The 26,151-nt window shown below is 44.8% G+C and overlaps 2 protein-coding genes across 2 annotated transcripts; both read left to right on the forward strand.

Moving 5' to 3' along the window:
* The first annotated feature begins 359 nt into the window (after positions 1–359).
* LOC120796477 (D(1)-like dopamine receptor) lies at positions 360–2,637 on the forward strand. Its single transcript, XM_040139374.1, has one exon. The coding sequence runs from the start codon at positions 887–889 to the stop codon at positions 2,381–2,383; it is 1,497 nt and encodes a 498-aa protein (XP_039995308.1). The 5' UTR covers positions 360–886; the 3' UTR covers positions 2,384–2,637.
* A 21,025-nt stretch (positions 2,638–23,662) lies between these two features.
* fgfbp3 (fibroblast growth factor binding protein 3) lies at positions 23,663–25,634 on the forward strand. The gene is made up of 2 exons (XM_040139851.1): positions 23,663–23,937; positions 24,852–25,634. Exons 1-2 carry the CDS (start codon positions 23,663–23,665, stop codon positions 25,294–25,296), a joined length of 720 nt encoding a protein of 239 aa, XP_039995785.1. The 3' UTR covers positions 25,297–25,634.
* The last annotated feature ends 517 nt before the right edge of the window (positions 25,635–26,151 follow it).

The raw sequence follows: 26,151 nt of genomic DNA on the forward strand, positions 1-26,151 counted from the left end.
CCCCGCTTCCCTCCCCGGAGTTAGCGCGGCTCCCGCCGGACAATGAGTCTGTCGAAGTCAAAAAAAAAATGCCGTTAGTGCAGTCAGGGAGTACGGGCGGGACGTCAGACGGCCTGAGGACCAGGTCCCCCTTAGTCCTGGTTCATAACTGCGGAACATGTTAGATGGTCTGAATCTAAATGATTTTAAAAACCTCTGCACTAATAGTTCTTTCTTTTTTTTTTTTTTTTAGTTAGTGGCTTCTTTGTTTCTCCCAGAAACGCAGGAGAGCAGTCGGTGCCTTTCACGCACACGGTGAGTTACCGAACCGTTTGTCTTCCCGTCTCGGACCTAAATTCACGGATCCGTCGCGTTCTCGCGCTGTCAACGCAGACACGAACTTTTTTTTTTTTTTTCCTCTTTTTGATTCACTGCTGAAACAATCCACGCTGAGCCGGACGACAGGAACCTGTTACCTGCGTTTGAGAAGGTAAAGACGCACCGCAGCGGCGGCGTCCACATGACCTGAGGGAAGGGGAGTCGACCGTGAGTCACACCGGGACAGAGACCCCCCCCCCCGCGGTGGCACTCAACTTTGGCAGGATTTATTAGTATCAGTAGCAATTACTGTATCGTTATTATTAGTTACACCGATCGTTACTTCAGAGGATGGACGTTCCTGGGTTTTAATTTGCGCCTCGACCGTTCGGGCCGAGGGTCCGGTTTTACAGAGACTGCTGGATGAAACCACCCTTTCCCTTCCTGTCGTTGTTCTTCATTGAGAGACCAGAGGATGGTTCGTGCATCGGGAGCAGCTGAGGAGCGGAGACGCGGTCTGACGCGTGGATACTAGTTTCCCGTCAACACCTTCCATCGCTCTTTCTGTGGGGGGAAAAAAAAAAAAAAAATGGGGAACCACTCGACGTGGAGTAATTTCACCCAAGTTCTGTCGGAGCTGGACGGGACGGGCGGCGAGGAAGAGGGGGAGGACGACGAGGAGGTGGACGGCGGGAGCGGTGGAGGCAGCGGCGGACTGCGCGTCCTCGTCGGCTGCGTCCTCTTCCTGCTCATCGTGTCCACGCTGCTCGGGAACACGCTGGTGTGCGCCGCCGTGGTCAAGTTCCGGCACCTGCGCTCCAAAGTCACCAACTTCTTCGTCATCTCGCTGGCCGTGTCCGACCTGTTCGTGGCCGTGCTGGTGATGCCCTGGGAGGCCATCACCGAGGTGACGGGCACGTGGCTGTTCGGGCGGTTTTGTGGCGTCTGGATCGCCTTTGACATCATGTGCTCCACGGCGTCCATCCTCAACCTGTGCATCATCAGCGTGGACCGCTACTGGGCCATCGCCAGCCCCTTCAAGTACGAGCGGAAAATGACGCACCGGGTGGCGTTCGTCATGATCGGGGTGGCGTGGACTCTGTCGATCCTCATCTCCTTCATCCCGGTGCAGCTCAACTGGCACCGGGCCGGGGAGGAAGAGCAGGAGACGATGGAGAAGGCGGTGGCAGCCAGGGCCGCCAGCGGCAGGAACTTCACAAACAGCAGCAACCTCAGCACCAGCACAGTCGCCAAGAGCTGCGTCGCCAACTTAAACAAGACCTACGCCATATCCTCGTCCATCATTAGCTTCTACATGCCTGTGGCGATCATGATTGCCACCTACACCCGGATCTACCGGATCGCTCAGACCCAAATCCGCCGGATCACATCGTTGGAGCGGGCGGCAGAGCAGGCGCAGAACCAAGGCCACGGCGTGAGCCGGAACCAGCAACAGCAGCACAGGCCCCATGACGAAGCCTCGCTGAAGTCGTCCTTTAAGAAGGAAACCAAAGTCCTGAAGACGCTCTCCATCATCATGGGGGTGTTTGTCTTCTGCTGGCTGCCGTTCTTCGTCCTCAACTGCACTGTCCCCTTCTGCGACCCGCCCTGCGTCGGGGACACCACCTTCACCGTCTTTGTCTGGTTCGGCTGGGCCAACTCATCGCTCAACCCTGTCATTTACGCATTCAACGCGGACTTCCGCCGGGCCTTCGCCACCATTCTGGGCTGCAACAGAATCTGCTCAAACAACGCCGTGGAAGCCGTGAACTTCAGCAACGAGCTGGTTTCTTACCACCACGACACGACGCTCCACAAGGAGTCGCTGGTCGCCGCGCAGCCGCAGCAACGCCCGCGCACCATCAACCATGGGCCTGACCACCTGGAGGACATGAGCGCACAGTTTGATGTGGAGTCGCTCATCTCTAATGGTTCCCGGAGCCACGACCGACTGCTGCCGCTTCCTGCCACCGTCCAACTCGAGGACGACCCGGAGATCTCCTTGGGAACGATCACGCCGTTCACCTCGGCGGCGGGGCCGGAGAGTGAAGCGCTAATACCTGGACAGGTGCACCACGATGGATAGGACAGAAACTGCACTGCGCCGACTGACAGCCATCGACAAACAGGAAGTTAGGCTGTGTTTTCTTCAAAACAAAAGCGTAAACTTCAGTTTGGCCGGAACCAGACTTGTCCTCCGTAGAGTTTGCAGTTGATTGATTTGGAATAATGGAGGACTTTGGGGACTTTATAACCCAGGTGCTCTGTAAAACCTGGAGAAACATAACACATAAGAGAGACTTCACTGTATAGGCTTCAGATAAAATGCCCATATCAGAATTTTTTCCTGTGACTGCTGGATTGTTTTGTTTGATTTATGTTTGCACGTATTTCATTGGAAGCAGATCCAGTAATTAGACCTACCTGACACAGAAAGGTTGGTTATTAATTAAAAGATCGTTTTTTTATAGAAACAAAAGGGTTTCGACCAGGGAGACATCAAGCCGCGTTGCTTCAGCTTCTGCTTCCCCTGAAGGACGTGTCTGTTGAAGGTCGAGCGTTTGGAGCAGAACAGGCCCCTGTCAAACCGTGATGAGGTGTTTGCTGTTAAAAGGCAGAGTTTGACGAGGGTGGAGCCTGAAATGAGACAGCGCTGTCAAAATATAGGAAAAAAAAAACAAAAAAACAACTTTTCTTTTCTGTGAACAGAATTAAACGAGGAAACAGAAGAGTTCAGACAGGACTCAGGTGCACCTTTCAAGGACAGTGCCAGTATTTTGCCTCTTTTTGTCAAAGTACAGACGACCGTTCATCAAAGCACATATTTTAGAGTTGTTTGGGTTTTTTTGGTGGTTGATTATTGATTCCCGGCTGTTGAAGCATACCTGAATGTAATGTTACCTGAAAAATAAAGGTGATCTAATGCAAACAGTGACTGATGGATGGTCCATTGTGAGCAAGCATGAAGTCTAGTTTTCAAAGCTTTTGGAAACTAAGTGAGATCAATGGCAGCCCGAGCGAAGGGAATCAAATCTGCAAACTGATGGTACTTTTGGAGGAATTGCCGGTGATAGTTCAGTCGTAGATTCGATTTCTGGTTATTGGGCTGAAATGCAGAATCATGGGCAAAGTCCTTTAATATACTGATCAGATTCGCAGCAAGGTAAGTTTATTTGTGGCGAGTTCGCTGCCGGAGCCTCTTATTATACGACACGACGTTGTTAATGGAGATTGAAAAGAATTCAGCACTGAGGCTGCAACTGGAAAGCTACAGGGAGGTCAAGTTCAGACCATGGCCCATTCTGGCCTGGTCCATCAACTCAACACCCAGCCACAATGTTCTCCGCGTTAGCCTTCAGAACACATTAAAGTCGTTAATAAGGAATTGGTGGGAAGGCAGAGTTTTAACATTCGGGGGAAACAGTGAGCGCTGGTACGCTTCATCGCAGGCCTGTGCAGAAAGGCAGGCCAAGGACCAGTCAAGCCTGCAGCCATGTTTGAAAGCATTTGAGAGATGATTAAAGCTGTTTGCGTTTGCAACAAAGCAGGAAGTGTTTTATTGCAGTCATTTAGTAGATAATTGCAGCCAGAGCTCAAAACGCTTATCCAAGTATTTCATACAGTACTTAAAAAAAAAAAGAGAAAATATTTCTCCGCTGACAGGACTATTAAAACCACCCGACCGTTCTAGTTGATTCATTGCTCAGGGAAAATTGGAAATAAAGTACGGAGGTCAAAGGTCAAACCGTAAAAGCTGCTGCATTAACTGTTAAATCAGGAGAATGAATAAAAACAGAGTAACAGCAATTATTAACGGCTTTTCTCAAACTGCAGCATGAGGCTCTTTCTTCCTGCAGAACTGGTGTGGGCCTGAGGGGAGTTCAGAGCGTCTGCTCAGGTAATCTTCGAATCACCTAACCTGCCTCGCTGAGCAGGCACACGCTGCTGCTTTTCCACAGTGGTTCTCAGAAGCGTGACATCTTTTGTCATCGCTCACAGAAAATGAAGGGGCTCAACTGTGTAACGACGCCGCTTCTCACCGCGTTGCAGAAAAAGCTGGTCTGTTCTGTTTGATGGTGCAGAGGAAAACTTTTGAAAGCGAAGACGATCCCTCAACCTTTCCCCCTGTAGTTCAGTTGAGTGCAACATTTCCATCATGTCCTTTCTACCTGTAATAATTAACAAATTTAAAGACTCAAAGAACAGTACAACTGGCAAAGGAATCCAAAGACTGTGTTCCTTTTTGCCATCACTGGAAAACTGCGTTGGATGAAAGCAGATTCTGGAATATGATGATAATACAGTAAAATAAATGAATGGGAATATGTTGTGGCGACGTAAAGAAATGTGATTAAAAAAGATCAGACTGAAGAGAGGACACATGTTCATCATATTCTTATCAACGCTCGTCTTATCAGGATGATAATGATTAGCATCCTTAACCCCAGTGTTCTGTTTGGGGTCCTGGAGACCCTGCATCCTCTTCAACACATCAGAAATACTCAATTTCTTTTTTTCACCTTTCCTGTCTTTTCTTAATTCTGGGAGAGCTGCACGACGGATTTATCTTCAATGACGCTTCAGAAGTGTGCTACAGAAACGACACAGTACTTTTTTTTTTTTTGAGGTCGCAGACACCACAGCTGTAAAACCTGCTAAAATACAATTGATGTTCCTATGTTCTATATCTGTGATAGATACTGACTGTACCTTTTAAGCAGCAGAACCGTCCCAAAATCTTTGGTATTGGAGTTTAATAACACTTTGTTAATAAGAAGTCTAACAGGAAATCTCTCTCTTCTCTCTGTGGTATAAAACAAATCCTTTTTGTTCATGGATTAATTGGGTGTAATAACAAAAGCAAAGCTTTTTTGTCCCCTTGATCAAATGTGTTCTTCAATACTGTTCAACAGGTTGGATTTTAATAAGGTCAGAAGGAAAGAAAAAATATTTCAAGTGATCTTTTTTTTTGATTTGACAAAGAAATTAATATTTTACACATATAGCAGAGGGGACGGTGAGAACCCGAACAATGAGGAAGTAAATTCAATGTCAACAAAAAACAAGGGTGGGGTCGGATCTGACAAAAACTCCCCCTGCTCTAAAACTGAACTACCGGCACATTTCCTGTGTGCGTTTAAGTAACCACGTTATCCTAACTTCCTGTGTATACAACAGAATAATTAACGAGAAGCCTATGAGGAGACCAAAACCCTCAGAAATGCCTGATGATGGAATAAAAACGAAATTAGAGAAGAAAAAAGAGCGAAGGGGGATTCTGGGCTTTTTCCTGTTGTTCTTGTGTTTTCTACACTTTGTTCAGTCTATGTTTTCTTTTTCAGTATCTCCCTGCCTGCTCCTTTCATCTTCAGTCAGTAGTGGAGTTGAAACAGACCGGAGGCTCCCAGGGGCCACAGGGTGGACGTCTCCCCCGAACCCCGCAGGTGTCCTCTGCAGGTTCAGCTGTTCAGGCTTAAAGTGCATCCTCAGCGTTTCTGTGTTGGTGCACGTGACTGGGAGAAATGAAAAAATGTATTAGTGTCTGGGCTCAGAAAGACTTCGTTAAATTGAGTGTGAAGGTCAGGGTGGTGGATGGATGGCTGGGGGGTCCAGTTTTCATACAGGAAAAGACACCACAGACTACTGATCAGTGATGGCTTTTTCTTTTTTGTTTTAAACAATGGCCATGAGCTTTTCTCTGATTGAGCTGAGAAGAGGTTGAAAACCCAACCAAACCTTAACCTCACTGTTGCTGTATTGTAGGAATTAGGAGTCTGGAAGGCCAACACTGCAGGCAGAGGTTGTAGGGTAGAACAGACTTGGCTTGGTAAATAATCGGAAATCCAGTCAATAGCCAGAGTTCATAAAAGAAGGACGGCTAAACCAGAAAAAAATGGAAAAAGCTGGAAACCTACAAGACGCGGTAGACGACATGACGGGCTGGGAGGAGCACGGACTAATAGTCTGATGGGGAGCAGGTGTGTGAGCAGGTGACAGGTCAGGTGAGGATCTGGGGCAGGAATCAGACTGGGGACAAACTGTGGTCAGGACAGGGCCTGTAAAGTTAAGAAAAAAAAGAGGATATGACAAGAGAATGAGGGCAGAGGGTCAGGATCAGATGATTGGTCTAGGTTGAATCTCAAAAACAATTCTAACATAATAATTTGAGGACCATTAACCTAAGGACAGGGACACTTGTGATACTTCCCTATGGTGAGGCCAAAATTCGTAGCACATTAAATTCTGTTAATTCATCTAATTTGTCCAAAGTTCTGGTGTCAGAACGGTCATTAGTACCTCCGGAGGTGGTCAACTGAAACCTACCGACCAAGAGCAGACTGTCTCCGGCGTAGAGTGTGCACAGACACTTTACAGGGCACGACTGAAAAAGTGGCAACGCTGCCAGGTGTCTGGGCTTGTTTCATTTTTAGCCATGCTGGTGGCATGGCTCCAGGTGATGGCAATGTTGGTCCGTCGCTCGGTCCACCACCTCGGTCAAGAATGAAAAATCAAGACCACTACAGGAAAAGTCAGGGGCTCGCTGAAGTTTCCACTAATTCAGTCCTATTCAGTATCTCAGCATCTACTAGAAATGTAAGGCCCCCACACGATGAATCCAGATGACTTTGGTGGTCCTCCGACTTTTCCTCTAGCGACGCGACGATGTTGAAATTTTGTTTTTAATTGGAATGTCTCAGCAGCTATTGGACGGATTGACGTGAGCCTTCAGCTAGTGCCACCTCCAGGTTGAAGTTCGTGACCAAACGACTGCAAAACTACCAACGTTCCTACCAACCTCTGCTGTACTTTGTGCTTATTACTAGAGTGCAAGTGTTCGCATTGAACCATGGTGAACTACGACGTGAAACACACATAGCAGTGCAAAAAACCTGAGGCGGGCGGCTCAAGCTTGAATTCTGACGTGATTTTGGCATGTGGCTTTACTTCTGGCCATTGAAACACAGTATCGGGCAGGTTAGTCGAGAAAACAATCAACTACTCATCACAAATCCTGATCCTGATCTCAGGATCGCGGTGACACACCCTCCAAATTAGACAACTGTGGAATGGTATTCTCTCCTTCTTTTGTTTGAGGCTACCGCCAACCCGGAGCCTCGGCCACGTCGCAGACCAGTCTGCCCACTGGACACAGACAGCGGACTGATACCAACCTTTCATCAAGCTCCCAGTAACGCAGCGAACAGGCCGACGGCCGAATGTCAAAGTAACGGAGCGATACTGGGATCAGTAACTGTAATGTCATTACTAATTTTCAAAATTGTAATCTTTACACTACTCTTCCTTGAAAAAAGTAATCGCATTACTGTAATGCGTAACTGCCCAACACTGTCAGCCACAAAATGATAATAGTCACATTTTAACCCTGTAAGTTATTTGTCTTCTTTACAGAGCAGCTTTCATCCCTCACATTCACCAAACAGTGTTTCTCACTTGTCTTCTATTGGAGTCGCCAGCACATGTAACGGCACGATTGGTGCTGTGTTGTTTATTCTCAGTGAGGGTGGACGTCCACCGTGTGAGCTCTTTACCCCTCCTGTCACAGCTCTTTCGCCGCTGAAATCAAGGTTTTGTATGCGGCCAGAACTAAATTACTGTATGAAATTAGCAGTGAGAGGAGGCTTCTCAGCCAGGGGGGGCCAGCACGTCCACTTCCAGGACTTGACCAGCGATGATGCTGCAAGTTTGACCCCTGAAACGTCTCCCAGTAGTGCGTGAAAGGTGTGAGTTTGTTAGTGACTTCATTTTGTGTTCTAATTTGTCTCTGTTATTTTAATTTATCTCAAAAAAGGAGTCAAGAAATCAAAGGAATCATATTGACACCACTTTAGAGGATTTAAAGGAGCTTTCAAGTGCATTGCGCCTGCAGGCCACAGCAGGGTTTGTCTTTGGTTTCTTTTTTACAGTCGGGAGATAAAGGGCAATGATTTCTCCCTGCATTCATGTACGGAAAATAAGAACAAACCTCGGCGCACAAAACACACACACACACACACACACACACACACACACACACACACAGTTGAGTGTTTAGAGTGTTTTCATGTCCGGGCTGCATCACGTCACGCTCTCCTGCCTAAAGTCACCCGACGCCCACAGGAAGGCTCCGGGAAATAATCCCTTACAAAACATCATCACTGAGAAACGTGACTCTGCCTTTCAAAGCAGATCAAGACGAGAGCGCGTTAAACAATTACACCAAGGATCCACTGCAGGTAAAAATAATCTAGATAATATACTGCTTTAATTTACACCATTGTCCTGGTGCTTTAAATAGAGACGCAGTATGTGAGCTGCTCTGTTTATCTCAGCCCTTGTCTATCTCTCTCCATCTCTGCAGAGAGAGTGTAATGTCATGAGGGTCGCTGTGTCTCTCAGACTGTCTCTCTGTCCGTCTGGGAACAGGACAGAAAACGAAACGTCATGACTCTAACTGCAAGACGTCTGCTGCTGTTCCAGGGGCTCGGCGATATTTAAGCCCCCTTCATCGCCTCGCTCGCAGCCCTGCACACCAGGCAATTGTAGCCACACAACAGCAGGAGTGCACAAACACACACACACACACACATCTGTATGTTAACAAGCACAGATGAAGCACACTTCAGCTCCAACACGCGCAATTATTACAGAGAGTACAGGATGAAAAGGTTTCTGTCTGCACTTAGTCTGATTCATATGCCATCATACAGTCCTTTTCTCACTACACACACACACACACACAAGCACACACACACACACACACTCTATGCATATTTCCTGTGAGACTCAAACAACTGAGCTCTTTCCAGCAGCCCTCTCCTCTCTGTTTAATGCTCTTCCAGTGAAAGCTACTGGGGATATTCTACATTTTATGAAGCTATTCTAACACGTTTGCTAAGTTTAATGCAAAAGCTGATGCAATCTGAGGCAATGTTTATCTTTTACGCACCGTACACTGGACACTGACCCACACGTTAACAGCCGATGACGGCGAGATACAGTAGCTGGTATAAAGTGGCATGAAGTGGATGCTCAAACCCCAGGGACTTTTGGAATTTCAAAAAAAACGCCTCAGTGATTCCTTAAGCTAAACCAACATGATTTAAAGTCAATTAGCTGGTTTGTTTGTCTTTGCATGAAATGTTCAAACCATGACTTGTGTTATTATTATTATTGGAAAACAGTGTTATAGAAAAAAGAAAACAAAGAAAAGCCAAAAAGGCTTTTTAAAGATATGCAGTGTTGACTTCAAGGGAAGGGTCTGGATTTCACGCGGCGATGGAGCTCACAGTTTTCGATTTTTTTTTTCCCTCTTATACCAGACTTAACATTCTGAGGCCAGTTTGACCAGTTGATGTTGAAACACACATATCACACTGAATTTCCTGGCTGGTGTACAGATACAGGACAACAACACAAACGGCTTTCTGCATAGATCTGGTCCATGACGAGAGAAAACCCACACGGCTTCATTACCGTGAGAACGTCGGTCTCAACACTCGTCCCTCCTGCCAGCGCAGCAGCACGACCGGAGCAGGACCCCCACCAGCTGCAAAGTATCTGGAAAGAAAGAAAGTCCCACCCTGCTTCTATTTTTGAGCTCCGCAGTAACAATGACTGATAATAATATTTCACAACTCTGAAACCAGGGGTTACATTTAACAAGAACAAGCTCTGTCTCCTCTCTCGCTTGTTGCAGCTCGACACCCACACACACCATCTCCCTCCCCGTCCTTTCATTTACAGTTGGATCCCGTGTCTTACAATGCAACCTGCGTCCGGAATCTATCCAGATAATAAATGATCGGGTCGGCGCCTGCATCTAAGCCTGGTGTTTGTCTGCGTCCTCCATTTTGCGCTCGGTCCACGTGGCGATTTAATTCAGCCTTTGGGGAAGTGTGATTGAAAGTTGAGTAGACAGTGGATGACGGAAACGAAACAGGAAAATGGCAGCGTTGCCGAAAATGACGAGACTGTCCTCCCGGCAGCATCGATCGTTTCGGCAGGTGCAATAATCTTCAATGTGTTTTTTAAAACCACGACTAGGCTCGTTCCCCATCATTAACCACGCCTTTATTATTGTAACCATGACGACAAAGGTCCCTTAACCTTGAGGAGGTATTCATTTCCCTAAATCTCACCTAAGTCATGTCTGTACCTAAACCTACCCAAACCTTCGTAACGGTGTTTTCACACCATAAAACTGATTTGTTTTTCAACAGTGATTTGGTTTCACTGGTTTTGAAAGGCACAGACAAATGGCGTCGTCCTGCTGGCGGATCAGAAAACGCCGCTATGTGTTATTTTCGAGTATTTCGTCGTTTAATTCGGAGGAGGTGTTCAGACACGCATCAACGGTCACGTCGATATGAAAGGCAGCTTGATTTACAGCAAATTCGTACAGCAACAGGTACGCAGAAGAATATAGGACATGAAAAGGCAGACCTCTCAAAGTGTGTTCAAACTGACCATTAAGTGAATTTCGTTGGCTCACGCAGACGTGGATTCGCTCTGTGAGCAGCTGGCTGAGATGATTATGCAGCTGGGCTAGTTCGAAAATGTTTTAAGACGAGCAAAAGATTGAGTGTTCAGAGACGAGGAAAGAAAATAGAAAGAACCAGAGGAAAAATAAAAAAAGGAACTTTTGAGATCAGAGCCTGAGCCGTCATACAGTCGCTACGTACCGCCTGCTGGCAGATGGCTATCAGCTACAGCTAACGTCTGTCGATACCTTGGCTGTTAGTGGCAAATTTAAAAAAAAGGTCCCAGGAGTCAATTTCTTACCACGCGAACCCCTGCAAAAGGTTGGTATCACATTCAGTCCGAGCAGACCTTTAGAAAAGAGGTCGAGGGAATTGTTGGGTGCCCGATTGGTCGCTTTGTCCCAACTTCCATCAGCTGTAATGAAGATGATCTTTCCCGAGCACCAACCAAGACTTGCAGAGTTGGCTGCTGTCGTTGGTGTACAGCCCGGATGTTTTCACTCTCCTGTAGGAGGCCCTGTGATGGTGTTTGCCGCTGCCCTTCAAGACTCCCAAGATTTCGGCTTAAAGAAGCTTTCATTAGGATTCAACTCGTGTCCATTGAGTAGTTTAGCCATTTAGCTATATTTCACTCCCCAGCAGACACGCTGTAAAATGAAATTCGATAATGGATTGTTGACCTGTGTAATGGATTGTACATTTTAGGAAGGAATGAAATCTGTGTGGAGCGTGTCATGGTGAAATACAGTGTAAGAAAAATCTGAGGCAAGCAGAAGGATGATTTTTTTTTTTCATGGCCTCTCTCCTCCTGATCTCTGCTCCCAGGCTGCTTTGTGTTTCCTTCGTCACCTCTTGCAGCTGAAGGAGTGACATTAATAACGTCTGACTCTGGTGTAGTTACGCCCAAGGTGACACCAAAGTGTTTCCAGTAGAGGAAATGTGTCTGTGTGTGTGTGTGTGTGTGAGTGTGCTTCAGGGTGACATTTAATGCCGACAATCTGTGTGTGTGTGTGTGTGTGTGTGTGTGTGTGGGTGTGTGTGTGCGTGCCTGTGTGTGTGTGTGTGTGTGTGGGTCATAAGGTTTTATCCTTTGGTGACACTACCAAGATCAGTTTCTTTTGTGTGCAACGTCTTCCCAAACAGAATGAAGATTCTGGAGGAACTCCGCAGAGACTCGGCCCAAACATGACGGCCTATCAGGGACTTCTCACCCAAATCTGCTGCTTCAGTTTTCTGATTGTCACACACACACGTGTGCGCACAGTTTTACCTCCGGGATTTAAAACATGTCGCTGCCTCTTCATTGCTATTTCTGAGCGCATCCTGCTGTGAATGTTCAGCTAGTTGGTTGCTAGGTGGTTTTAATGTCACACCTGGTTTTAATGTTACACCTGTAACAGATCAGACGAGACGGGATTAAAACTTTTGCGAAACGCATCGCTTTGAGTAAACTTTTTGGAAACTTCATTTTCAAGCATCAGTGGCTTCCTTCACAAAATTATTTTGTATCTTTAACTCTTTTTTTCAAAATAACTTTTGTGAATATTCTTTTTCAGGGAGATACAAAAGCTTCATTTGAACCATTTAATTTGCAGCGTAGCGCCGCCCAGCTCCAACCTGAGCACAAGTCTAATTGGTTACGAGTGAGAACGCCCATGTGAGCCTGCATGGCCTTGTTTCTTTTCAATCCTGGGAATCCTGAACAAACATCCGGAATAAATATCACAGCCTGCCAACGTATTGAGGATACATACACCTGTGTCTGATATTCCGCTCTTGGAGTTGGCATTGACAGATGCGTTGAAAAGGAAACGTATCCGTCCAGTGAAAACACTTTAGAAACGATTGGGAATAGGCTTCAGAATATCAGGCTGCAGGTGCGTTGCCAGCGGATAATTACTAGAACATCCTGTAGTCACACAGCTCTAAACCCTCGCCCTGGATTTAACCTTAATCGCTTTGCGATCACGTGATACCCGTAGTGAACCAGCTCGTCACAGAATGGTGAGGCAGTGACGAGGGTGGGACAGTCGTCATAGAAACGATCCATCAGGTCCTAAGGGAGAACGGTAAAAGGCACTTGTTAATCTCTAAGCCATTTATATGAGTTTTTTCCATTTACACAGTGATGAACCTCTTATGCCTTTTCATTCTCTTTCAGCTCATAGTTTTGGTTTTAAATTTACTGCATGGTTCAGTCTCAGCATTGCCATCAACGCTGTTTTGCAGCAAACGGAAAAAGTTAACAAGTAGCTGGTGAGAAAAAGTGGAACATCTAGCGGCAAAAGAGCCAGATGTTTTTTTCCAGGAGTTGGTGGGGACCAAACCAGAGCAAAATGCAAAGTGATGGTTCATCAGGTGGACACAAGCACAGCTCCACTGGGAAGGATGAGGGGGTCTAGGAAGCTGTACAGTTTGCAAGAAGCAACTAGTGGCTGATCCAAAGACTGTAGGGAGGTTTCAAACATACGGTAGAGTATGGTAGGAAAGGTGGCGCTGTGCTGCAGCTGGAAGGCCTCTGTGGTCCTAAGGCTCTCTCTGAATATTAATATGAGTATTAGTCTACAGTATCTATTAGAATATTCAATACCAGTCTACAAGATCTTTCAATAAATCGCTGTGGCATCGTGGGTCAGCTCAGCGTTGAACCAGGTTCAGAAACAGCACGTTTGTCCGAGACGTTCTGGAGGAAACCAGATGCCACACAGGTTACATTTTTATTAATATCATGACAAGATATTCAGATTGACTGTTTTACTGTCACACTGAATGTTTCCGTCTTCCTTAAAATATCCGCTCTTCTTTTTTATGTGGATACGTGTAGACAACTTGTCAATAAAATGCCGTTGAGTCAACATTTACACGTATCCCAGACATCTAAAACACTTGTCAACCGAATTCAGTCCCTCTCAATCGTCACCAAAAACCAAAAACGAAATTTGTCAGTGAAGACCGGACCCCCCGTCTTTGTCACCATGTCACATGATACTCATGTCATTTTCCGTGCTGATTGCCACTGCACACTAAAAAATAAAAAATGTAAATAGCCAAAAGCAAAATAGTTGCAGACCGTATAACAGTTCACTGCTGGTGTTTACTTTGGCTAACGTATCATATTTTACATCATTAGCAGTTTCAACATGCCACCAGCTCTCTCAGCTTTAAACGCTTTTTCAGTGGCAGACAGATCATTCCTTCAGTCTCTTATCACGTTCTCTCAACTTCTGTCCATTGCCCGTTTTCGCTCTCTAAAACACACACACACACACACACACACACACACACACACACACACACACGGCAGGTCGTGGCTTGGTGTCCTAATCACCGCAGTAATCACAGCAGAAGAGGTGACGGCGACGACGGTGCTGATTGCGGCCGCCTCTCAACCACCGCTGACAGCTAGAAAGTGGACGCCTCTCTCTGATGTCAAGGACTCCAAGTCATGACTACCTCATTTCAGTCACACACACACACACACACACACACACACACACACACACACACACACACACACACACACACACTGGTTTTCAGTCTGGTGGAGACATTTTACTCTCCAGTTAAGAAACAGAATTCTAGAGAAAGACAAGGGATAACACACAGAACAAACCCTGCAGCGTGTATAAAAACTTCGTATCCATAGTCTTGAATCTGCATACTCCGTGTTATACTGTGGGAATATTGGAATATTATTGATATATCAGGAATATTCCTTCCATTCCTGTATTGTGGCTGCCCACTCTGACTCTCGTCACATTTAAAGGTTGAATTTCCTTACAGGGATTGAAAAAATAAAGACTAGAATTTGCTGGTTTTACTTTGGGGCATGGCGTTTACTTTACGGAACAAATGTGTAAAGGTTTGCAAAAACTAGATCTGCATTTGGTTTGAAAGCAGAAGAAGAAGAAGAAGAAGAAGATGTAGTGTCTGTTTTTTGAGTCTCGCCATAGTTGTTCTTCATGCTCTTTAGTTTTTAAACATCAGATGATATCGGATGAAGTGTTTCGTTTTTCTAATGAATCCTCTGGATTGTGTTTGATTCTACAAACCGCCAGTAGGAGGCAACAGAGTCCAAGCTGCGTCTTCTTCAGTGAAGCGGGACATGTGGCAAACACAAGAGGTCACACACAGTCGCTCACAGTGGCGATGGAGTGACAAACCCAAATCATTTTAGCAGATTACCGCAGAAACACAAGCATAATGCAAGCACACACACACACACAATCAGCCATGTATTGTCATGTGTCGTGATGTATATATTTAAATCTACATTAGATTAAAATGTTCACCACGGAAGGAAAGAAAAAGTAAACATGACTAAAAGGATTGTTTTGTAATTTGTGCCACTGAGCTGGTCTCATGAGGTGCAAATGAAAGTGAACATAATCTATTGACAACAAGGCTGCTATGCTAAAAAACTGTGTGTGTGTGTGTGTGTGTGTGTGTGTGTGTGTGTGTGTGTGTGTGTGTGTGTCTAAGTCATTCACTGGCATGTTGCTACATTCTGGCCCCCGTCTCCTTCTCCGAGGGCTATGTTTGATTTTGAGATGCCACAAACCAACTCTGACGCCGCTTATCTGCCCGAGACAAGACTTGAGTAAATGATACGTCTCACTGCCGTTCTGCCTTTCAGACTGATGCCGCTCGGCTCGACAGCAGAGGGTTCCTCCGGCTGAAAACAAGGTGACATACTTGTTCTTGATTGGCCCAGACTGGGCGGAACGACATGTTTACCGCTGCCGACTGGTTTTTTTTTAAGAGCATCCTTCCCTCGCCAAGCAGATTTCTGGCACCGCGCGCGGGGAAAGAGCCGTCCTCGGAGCTCCACCGGCCCCTGGGCTGAATGAGAAGGAGCTGGGCGGCGATGATAGGGCGTCAGCGGGGGGTTAAGCTGTGACCCAGATTCCTACACGAGTCTTTGTCCTGGAGGAGAGAGAAGATTCTCCTCATTCAAATCGCCGAGGGCTGAGCTACCAACTGTTACAAAGACAGCGACAGAGGGAGAGAGCAAGGGGGAAAAAGTGACTTTGAGTTTTAATGTTCTTTCGTGCAACAGGTCATGCATTATAGATTCTTTTCGGGTTACATGCCAATGAGTGGCTGACCGGATATTTGCGGTACTGCTCGGTTTCAGTTTGCACTGTGTTTGTGTAGCGGCGGTAGATTTGTCCCGTAAAGGGAACTGGCTCCGCAGGAGTTAATGTCACATTCAGATTCAAGAGGAACCGCCAGTTTAGTTTCCCTGCAGTGTGTTTCTTTAGTGTTTCTACGGATTTACCATTGGCCATCTCAACCATTTCAACATGCCGTTTGGAGCTGCTCCACACTGAGGCGTAGTCATTTGAACGCTGTTACAGCTACATTAGTACGTATACACGTATCCTTGCTAACAGAGGCTTCGTTCGAGGAACCACAGGCACCATAAAGATGAATAAAAATGTTGAGATTGTTGTATGTAGAATGAGCAAATAAAAAAATACAGCAAGTCAAATCGTCACTCACTGGGTTCGAGCGGGAAACTGGACCATTGCATTATAAATCCAGTGTATTGTGTATAGACAGGGTGCATTTAGTTTTTTTTTATGGTTCGTTTAATTATGTTGAGGGAGTCTTTTGTTTTCTCACCATTATTATTATTATCACTACTTTTTTTAAATTATTATCTTACAGTCTATTAGGTGAAACATTTTTTTGTCCTTTTGCACCTTTAGCTTTTTACAGTCGATCTTTTGTTCAGAACCTTGCTGTGATTTTTTGACAGCTCCTTCAAATTTGATGAACAGATTAGTTAATTTGTCAGAACCAGCTTTCTTCAGTCCAGAATATTAGCCATGGTAATATAATATAAATCTCTCTCCCAAAGATTTCCAAAGAGTTACGCATGCTTCTTTTCTCACCCCTCGGTTAGACCACTGTAATTCTTTGTATGTGGGCGTTGAACCGGCGTCTCTTTGTCGTCTGCAGTTACCACAAAACGCAGCTGCTCGTCTTCTAGCGGGAAAGAGAAAGCGTGATCACATCACACCGGCACTGGCCTCCTGTCCATTTCAGGATTGAGTTTGAGACTTTATTGCTCGGTTTTAAGGTTTTATATTTAAAGAACTCTTGCACCATCATATCCCCGGTTAGGGTCTTGAGGTCGACCAAGCAGGGGCTGTTGGATGTTACGAGATCCAAGCAAAAAAAAAAAAAAAACGCAGAGAATTAAACAAGTTTTGGTTTTGTGGAGACGTCGAATGTGGGGAATTTAGCGCTCCGGTGAAATCTGTAGAAAAAAGATGTCGAAAATGTGAGCGGGTCTGATGAAGATGAGGTTATAGAACAATACTGAACACAAGAGCACGTGACAACAGGCCTGCTCACTGTGTGGTAACTGTTGGCCTTCACATCGGACGTTGGTCGGTTGGACCCAAAGACCCTGGAGGACAAGTAGGCTCCAGGGAGAAGAGAGGGAAACGTCGTTTCAGCAACCAAAACAAGACATAGGTTGGTTTCTTCTTTTCTGGGGAACAAAGCTTATGTACACACACGTCACATTTGACCAATTTGGTGTTTAGGCAAAATTTTGGTTTCCGCCTCACAAAATGTGGTGACAGTGTTGGGTTTGATGTCTCTGAATAAATACAGTGTTCTGGCATCTCTTCTGTTAAAACCTGCCTCCTTTCCCCCTTTGACTGCGACTTGGAGTTTCACTGAGCTGCTGATGTGGCTTGTGCGGTTTTAAATTTTTGATCTAAATCTGTTTGTTTTTTTTTTCCCTCCTGCTGCTTATTTAGAGCTGAGTGCTTTCGGTTGGCAGGTTCGACACCGGACCACGTTACGCTGCGATGAGCCCGTCTCACCTCGCACCGCTCTGATTCTGAGTAACCACACGGCCTATTATTATCAATCACATCTTATCTGTCTCTCATTTCGTCGCTCTCTCACTTCCTTTTATCTGAACATTTGCTTACAACCGTCTGATGCCTTATATGGCAGATATATCGCACTGGACCCTGTCGATTATATAACCTCAGCGGAAACCAGATCCTGCACGCTGGAGGAAAGAACACAAGATATTGCGATTAAATATATTTACTGCTTTTATATTAAAATGAAATAAAAGTTTGGCGCCTTCACATTCACAACAAAGTCCAGCTGTAAAAATCAAAAGTAATTTTGTTCAAAAGTCTATTCTGTTTATTTCAACAAGAGGAAAAAAAATCAATAAAAATTATTTTCAAAGAAAAAAATGTTGCCAGTGATGAACAAAGAAGCGTTTTGTTGAGTGAATGACAATCAAGCATCCAAACCCTTGAGGTGTCGTCAGTGTCGCACAGAGCAAGGACCCTTGGCAAGTGTGTTCATTGTCCTGTTCTCACACTCTCACACACACACACACACACACACACACACACACAGGAGGGGTGTTTTGTCAGGAGGGGTGAATGTGGGAGGTGTGCTTGGTTTCGGGTGGGCAGTTCTTCCTATAGTCCTCCTTATTCCCCCGACTCCCTCCTTCCTCCTCCTCCTCCTTTCTTCTCGTCGTCTCTCTGCTTTTATCCGAGTGTTTGTGGCCCCCACATTTTCACAGCGACTCGGAGCCGTGGAGCGTCACATGGTAAGAACACCGGGCCTCTGCTCGCACTGAACAACGAACCTCGAACACTGAACTTCTCTGCATTTCTGCTTCTTCCTAAAACCGTCGAACCAAATATTAGAGCATTAGAGAAAACAAAGGCCGAAATGTTTTTTTGTTTTTTTTTTGTCATGACTTATTGATGAGGGGTGGATCTGGAGGAGAGGGGGTTGTGCTTGGAAGGGGGATTATTTTTGTTTTGGTGCTGCGTGTCTTTGTTTATCATCGCCCACAAACTCCCGTAAAAAGCTGCCGTAGAAAGAGGATTTATACTGCCAAGAGAAATTTGTTTAATTTGTCTTTTTTTTGTTTGTTTGAGTTTTTATTCTTAGTTCAGGATGAGAATGAACCTGAATTATTCAGGAGAGCCTGAATATGTTAAAGGAAGAACTGAAAGAAAAAAAAAATCGGAAAAAATTTAAGAGGAAAAAATTGACACTATTATATTTAAAGTTGATTACATATAAACTTTTTTTTCAAGTTAAAAAGGTTAACACAATTAACAGCTGCAGAAATCAGTAGTGGACTGTGGTTTCTCATTGTTGTTGCAAGAAAATTGGGCAAAAGTGAAGAAATGTTCTGTTTTGTTAATTCATCCAGCCAAACTGACACTTCGTACTGGTACGCTAAAGGTGTGCGTCCTGACAATCACCTCCAACCTCCTGAAAATCTTCACCGAGGAGGTTTTTGTCACGTTGAGCTCCAGATCACTTCAAGCTCAGTGGGACACAAAAACTGTTTCCACTTTACAAACAGTGAAAAACAGGTAAATATACAAAAAGATTTGTTTACACCTGCCAATACCTGTAAAATCACTCCAGAAATGTAAACTACATGTAGCCAGTTGTGTTTAGACTGTAAACTGACAACGGTCCCGCTTTGGCTCACATAGCAAGACCCACATTGAGCCGTCCCGGAGGGATAAAGCACAGCGCTCCCCTCCGCTTACCCTCTTTACAGCATGGCCGAATTCTACCAGTCACAATCAATCATTTATTTAAATATACCACGGCCACTGAAGCTTCTCGGTTCCGATTGGCTCGCAGGTGTCCATTAATTTTTTGTAATGTACAGTGTAACCGGACACGTTTGACGCAGGTGCGCGGGCAGCTCATGAGGTGACGGGATTGGTGACGAATCTCTGTCAGCTGATCGTCAGGAAGCAGCGGGTGCCTGAGATGCTGTGCTGAACTCTAAATGCTGGTGGGCAGCACAGTTTGTGTCGTTTACGATGCCGTTGGTTCATATGATATTTTGTCGACTCAAGTCAGCATGAACGGAAACCACACCCAGCTCTCAACAGCACTGTTTCAGTCAGGTCTGGGAGCGCACCCCGTTTTCGGGAGGCGTGAGCATATCATTTGGGAAATTACTCTTTAACTGCAATGAAACCCAGTTTCAAAACTGATCAGGATCTTAAAATTCCCATGATCTTGGCCCTCCCTTAACTACGTCTTTCCTAATAACACAAGCAGCGGGAGTTTTACTTTGTTGGAAATTATATATTCACAATAAACAAATGAATTAAGTTATACTACTTGTATAAGTTTTAATCAGTCTCGTCTACATAGACTGTGTCTCATGCATATAAGCGCGACCCAAATGACCCTTTGAGTCATCAGGTCTGTTTATTTATGCTTTACATTCGTAGCTGCAGTGATCCTGCTTTGTGCTCAGGGCGCCGCGAGTATGCTGCGACCTGCGTAGACACTGACGGAGGATTTTCTCTGTGCTGCTGCTGCGCACCCTCCAGGCAACTGGAAATGGAGTATTCCTGGCGGCACTGGTATAATTAACAATACCTCGCTGTGTTGTGGAAAAGATATTGGGCAATACACTGAGCACGGTGGGAACGTAAGTAGCTGCCTTGCTGTTTCCACTGCTACAAAAGCCTAAAATGTCATCGTCGTTTCTGCAGCGCGTCTAGTTCAATGAGCAGGAAAACTCTGAGATCAGTTCATGTGTTTGTTTGGTTTCGTGGTTCTCAATGTGAAAGATAAACATAATGATAATCTAAAGTGCCTCGTTGTAAAGCCCATCCGTTTGTTGAGGGAGCACTTTGGCTCCAGCTGAAACAAAAACACCACGACGCTCTGGAGCACGATGTACTTCCGATTTAATTTTCCATCTCATTACAACACAAACAAATAAACATTATTAATGGGATTAATTTTGGCACCACACAACCTGTTCTGCTGTTCTCACTGTGTCACATCATTAAATGTGTACAGGGTACAGGGAAGCAGTTTTTACACGGTGGCCCAGGGGCACAGTGGTTCACAGGGCGGGAATGCTTTTAATCTAATTAACCAGACTTGAGTCGTTTACATAAAATTTGCAGATTGCAAATGCAGTTAATGGAACGCACAACAAAGTTAATGAAACACCCAACTAAGCGAATCCGAACATTTTGATCGACCTCGATCTGTTTCCTTAATTTGACGACTTAATTTCCACGTAAATATTCTAATAAATAACAAATAAACATTTAATAGTTCCTCTAAACAAGATATTATTAGCTGCATAGCAGCCAGCAATGACGTTGGCAGATAGGAAGCCACTTTACCAGCCACATGCAAAGTGCAGCAATAAATGTTTTGTTGGCAGCATATTTATGCATATTTGACTTATCTCAAGTCAGCATTACAGTAGTGTTGTTTTATGTGTTTTAATTTTTAGTTTTTTTTCAAAATAATTTAAAAATTCATGCAAAGTTCTTTTTTTCTGTTCAAAATATTTATTTGAGCAACAACATATCAGTTCACATAAATGAATGCTTTATCTTTGGCTGTATTTAATTTTTATTTATATCATTTAATACTACTTTTTCCATTTTTTTCCCCATACTTTGTGGTGGTGACGACCTATCGCCCTCCCAGAAATCTCAAACTTTTCCTGAAAGAAAAATAAATGTAGAAATAAAAGACCATCCGTGAGAGCAGCTGTAATCACCTCCTCCTCCTTCCGTCCCTGCTTGTTTGATAGCTACATGTCCGGGCTGGACTCTTCCTGGGGGAGCGTTTCTGACACTTGGCTGATTTTCAATAAGTTGCTGACAGCGACTCACAACCCCCCCTCCGTCTGCGTCCACGGTCCATTTTTAAAAACATTTAAGACTCGTTTTGTCATCAAATTTCAAGCGTCGGGCCGGATTATGAATGTTTGGAATGACGAACGGACCTTGTAGTGTGACAAAATCGACAAGAAAAGCAATGTGGCGTGCGGGACGCCCCACCACGAGCAAACTCTAGCATGTCGGAATTTTTTGTATTTTCCTGCCTAGTGTGACATCTCCTGGGACGTGTTGCTTCGCGTTGACCACTGGGATGGCAGAGCGCTCTCTTAGAGTTACGGCGCCGCCTCTTGGTTTGGCATTTACAATTCGCGCTCATTGGTTGGAGTTAAACCTGTAGTGTCGCCGGCGCGCCGACCATGATGCAGCAAGAATTTCTGGCGCTATGATCCCGTAATCGTCTGATCAGGACCGCACTCAGGCCCTCTGGGATACCGATGCAGAGGAAGGCATCAAAAATTCTCCACTAATTTTAAGGATTAGTTATGCTGAACCAATTCAGTCGACACATATAATTATTTTAAATTACATGCTCTGGTTTTGAAACTGCTAGCTGCAAGTGTTGGCAAATAATGATGCTAATTTCTCGTAGTTTTTGGTGCCTGGCAGGAATCATTAAAATAAAAACTGTGGCTCTCATTCAGCATCTCATCTGGGGTACCACTAAAATACGCTGCAGATTTATACAGCTGTCATGCTCACATGGAACATTAAAGGGATACTCCGCCGATTTCAAACATGTGCTATTTAGCCTGTGAAAACATGTCTCCTGACGTACTCTGTGGCTCTCGAGGTAGATCTGAAGTAATCATTTCAATTTTATGATGGGTTTAAAAGACGTTAGCATTCACCAGGCAAGGAGGGTCTAACGAAAGACTCTGAGGAGCTGGATTATGGGAAATGTAGGGTCCAGCGTTTTGGGAGCTTGGTCTGCACTTCAGTCTAAAATTAAGCTACTTCGGGCTGTGCCGTGGCGTGGCAGCAGTTCTTTGTGTTTAGTGCTAATTACCACGTTAGCATTCAGACACACTAAACTAAGATGGTGAACATTGTAAACATTATACCTATTCAACATCAGCATATTAACATTAACATTGTGATCATGCTTCCATGCTAGTGTTAGCATTTAACTCAAAGTGTTGCCTTGCACTGTGTCTTAAAAGGTTGCCAACTTTATAATAGTGGTTTGCCTCTTTAAGTGTCATAGCTCGTTTTAATCATCAGCTAACGAAGTAATTCATAGGCTTTATGGGAAAATGATACTTCTGTGATTAGTTTTGGTTTTTCTAAATATTCGCTGCAAGTGTCAAAGCCTCTCACATAGACCATATCAAAAAACAGCGCGAAAATATGAAGCATTGGCTGGCATTTGTTGAATCAAAAGAATTGACATCTACCACAACGCAAATCTAAGACAGGACTGTATCTGCTGCGAGACAGAAACAATGAGAAGATCCACTATTGTGGTTTCGTTGCCATGCACAGTACGAGTGTCATTGGATGATCGGATCGGATGAACCACCGCTGGTGAAAACAGGAGATAATTCTGACCATTTTAACGTGGCGAATTATAACTTGGTATGTGTTGTGTTTTTAAACGACATGGCTTCGCCCTGAAAGCTGAGCTTCAGCTAGGATTGTGTCGATCAGCCCGTTGGATTTCAGCTGGCCCGCATATATAATGGCGATGAAGTTGTTTTTTTTTTTTAAACAGAGTTTTCGCACTGGGAGAAACATCAGAAGGAAGAAGGGCAGAAACGCAGTGTTAGAAAGTAGCTGCTTATATACACAGAGCAACATGTTCATCCCATTGGAGTCGTGTCTGTGTCCACCTGATCAATGCAAGTCCAGCATTCAGCCCTGTTTCCATCTCCGACAACTTCTGAGAGAAATATCTGGCTCTGCAGGTGAAAGACGCTCCACTAGGTTCCCCAGCAGGTCCCTGACTGTGTCCGTCTGCTGTTTGCTGCTGAGCAGGTAGTGGACGGTGGGTTTGTTGGAGCTTGTTTGATGGAAACAGCTGCCTGCTGCTGCTGGAAACGGGGATGATGAGAGCGCTGAGCCAGTAAATGACAAAAACTATGAGCTAAAAGAAGCTAAAACGTTGACTTTCAACACCGATCTCAACCTAAACACAGGTGCTTTCATATTTTCTCATTTCCTTTGTCCAAATGTCCCTCCCCAGCCAACATGAGCGTCCTTCCATCCAGCTTCCTCTTCCTCCTCCTCCTCTGCCTCCTCGTCCTCGCCGAGGCCAAGCGGCAGCCTGGTCAGGGGAATCCTGACAAACCCCGCCAGCCTCCGTCTTCACCCGCACCGGCCAAGAGACCTAGAAATCGCTCGGTGCCCGGCTCCGGAGAGCTGACCACCAAGGAGGGACATCGCTGCACCTGGCAGACGTCCGGTGAGGGCCTGGTGAGCCTGCTGGTGAACTGCAGCGCTGAAACACTGGGAGACCAGCAGAGGTGAGGGAAACAGGTCGTGCAACGTGGGCATTACACTTGATGAGGCGTAAAAAAATCATTCAAATTTCAAATTAAAATGATGTCACTTGTGTTTCAATCATCTAAAGAAGTCAGGGTTCGCTCAGTGAGAAGGACACTCTGACCTGGAGACTATCAATCAAACCGACCTGTGCTGCCTAACGGGGAAGATTTATGATACGTATTTATGATTTAGATAAAGCGGCTGATCCAACTAAGCTGGACTGTCCGTTGGAGTTTGTCGCCAGCAGGACGACAAACTTATACAGTGTGTGATGTTTAAGAATTCTGTTTAATTTTCAGTCCCGTCCTTGCCAGTAAAACTCAAACATGTTAAAGTCAAAAGTATTTGAAAGTCAAATGTGGTTGTGGTTTTGATGAAGAGTTTAGAGTTTGTTTTTTGGTTCGTCATGGTTTTCACTTGGATTTGGCATCTTTTTTTCTTCGTTTCTTAACTTTTTCTCCACAAATAACTTCTCCACTTCCACCTCTGCTAAGCAATGCGAATATCTATTGATTATTACTCTATCTACTCTTCAGGTCTTTTCCTAGTTTGACTACACACAGTTTAGTGTGTAGTTTAATGGTTTAACCTTGGTCTAAAAAACCAAGGAACTATAACTGAGGGTAGCTCTCTTGAAATCATTCATTTTACTTTTACTAACAGTATGACACTTACAACTGTACAATTAAACGACAGTTAAAGAAACAAATATACCTATAACAAGTTTTCTTTCTGGAATTTTTCCTTCGTTTCCTTGAATGTTGTGAACCTCTACCTACTTTCTCCTCTTACATTAATATTTACAGAAATTGTCATTTGAGTAAAAAGTTTCTTTAAGTTTCTTGTCTTTGTCCAACCTCTTCATGTGTTCTTGTTTCCGCTCCTCCTCCAGGTATTGGTGTCGTTACGCCGGTAAACCGGACCTGTGCCAGGCCTACGGGGTGAAATCCAGCCAGTACTGGAAGCAGCTGGTGGGGAAACTGAAGAAGAGGCAGAACGCCTGTGAAGGAGAGAAAGTCCTGAAAGCCAAAACCTGCAAGAAGGCGCCCACCGAGGCCCACATGAAGCTCGCCGAGCGCAGCGGAGAGGAGGAGATGAAGGGAGGAAAGGAAGGAGGGAAGAAGAAGGGAACGTCAGCCGGTAAGAGTTCAGACGGCGGAAAGGCAGAGAGGAGAAAGAAGAAGGAGGAGGAAGAGGAAGAGGAGTTGAAGAAGAGGGAGGAGAGGACTGGGTTTGAGGAGGACGGAGTGATGAATGACATGGAGCCAGTGCAGAGTTACTGCAGTGAGGGATGGCACTCCGTCTGCTCATTCTTTGTCAGGTTCTTTGAGGGTTGATGGGGGATTATGAAGGAAACGCAAAGCAAGTTCACAATCTGAAAACAACCAGAATAAAGATGTTTATTTTCAATCATACTGGAAGCACCAGGCACCTCATTTGTGAAAATATCTTTGATTTTATTTTCAACTTGGAGCTGTGGAACTTTAAAGTACTGTATATCATATTTTCAAAAACCATTGAATATTTGGAGTTAAGTTCAGATGAAAACTTTTCAGAAACTTGATTTGGATTTGGTCGTAAAACAAGAAAACCTTTCTTAACATTTGCTTTTTATTAACGAACCAGGCTCCCCGGCATCTAATTTACAGAGTTGTGGTGGAATGATAATCAAAATCTGGCAATCTGAATTCTATAACACCCTTAAATCAAACGCATCAATACTGAATGAAAGCTGCAATTCGTCATAAATGGCGAGTGTTCGAACGGAGGAAAACGAATCCGGTTATATTTGAGTTCGGTATTGAGCTCTGGGATGTGTTCGTGTCACAATGTTTGTTGTAGTTTATTGGGTTCTCTAGGAATGTTAAACCAGATGAAGCTGAGAAGTTGAGCTGTGTAACGCTGTAACTGTCCGACTAACAAATCAATAAGAATCAAGTTTCGGGGGACAACAATCAGTCAGTGATCGTCGATGAGGATGTCGACGACAGTAGCCTAGTGATTAGGTGATTAGATGAATAGACTCGTTGTTTATCCTTATTTTTGTGATGTGTAACTAATATTTTCTATAAACCTCGTGTAACTTTTGTTAAAAAAAACAAACAAACAACAAAAAAAACACCCATCAGTCTAGTTAATGTTTGATTTGTGGCAGTTAGACCTGAGTGGCATTTTTTATATTTTTTGGAGAA

The sequence above is a fragment of the Xiphias gladius genome, chromosome 11 (assembly GCF_016859285.1).
Source record: "Xiphias gladius isolate SHS-SW01 ecotype Sanya breed wild chromosome 11, ASM1685928v1, whole genome shotgun sequence".
Lineage (NCBI taxonomy): Eukaryota > Metazoa > Chordata > Actinopteri > Istiophoriformes > Xiphiidae > Xiphias > Xiphias gladius.

Excerpts from the sequence above, each read along its gene's own strand:
- LOC120796477 (XM_040139374.1), top strand. The coding sequence starts at position 887 with ATGGGGAACCACTCGACGTGGAGTAATTTCACCCAAGTTCTGTCGGAG.
- fgfbp3 (XM_040139851.1), top strand. The coding sequence starts at position 23,663 with ATGAGCGTCCTTCCATCCAGCTTCCTCTTCCTCCTCCTCCTCTGCCTC. Across the intron at positions 23,938-24,851 it reads ACACTGGGAGACCAGCAGAG|GTATTGGTGTCGTTACGCCG; the intron begins GTGAGGGAAACA and ends CTCCTCCTCCAG.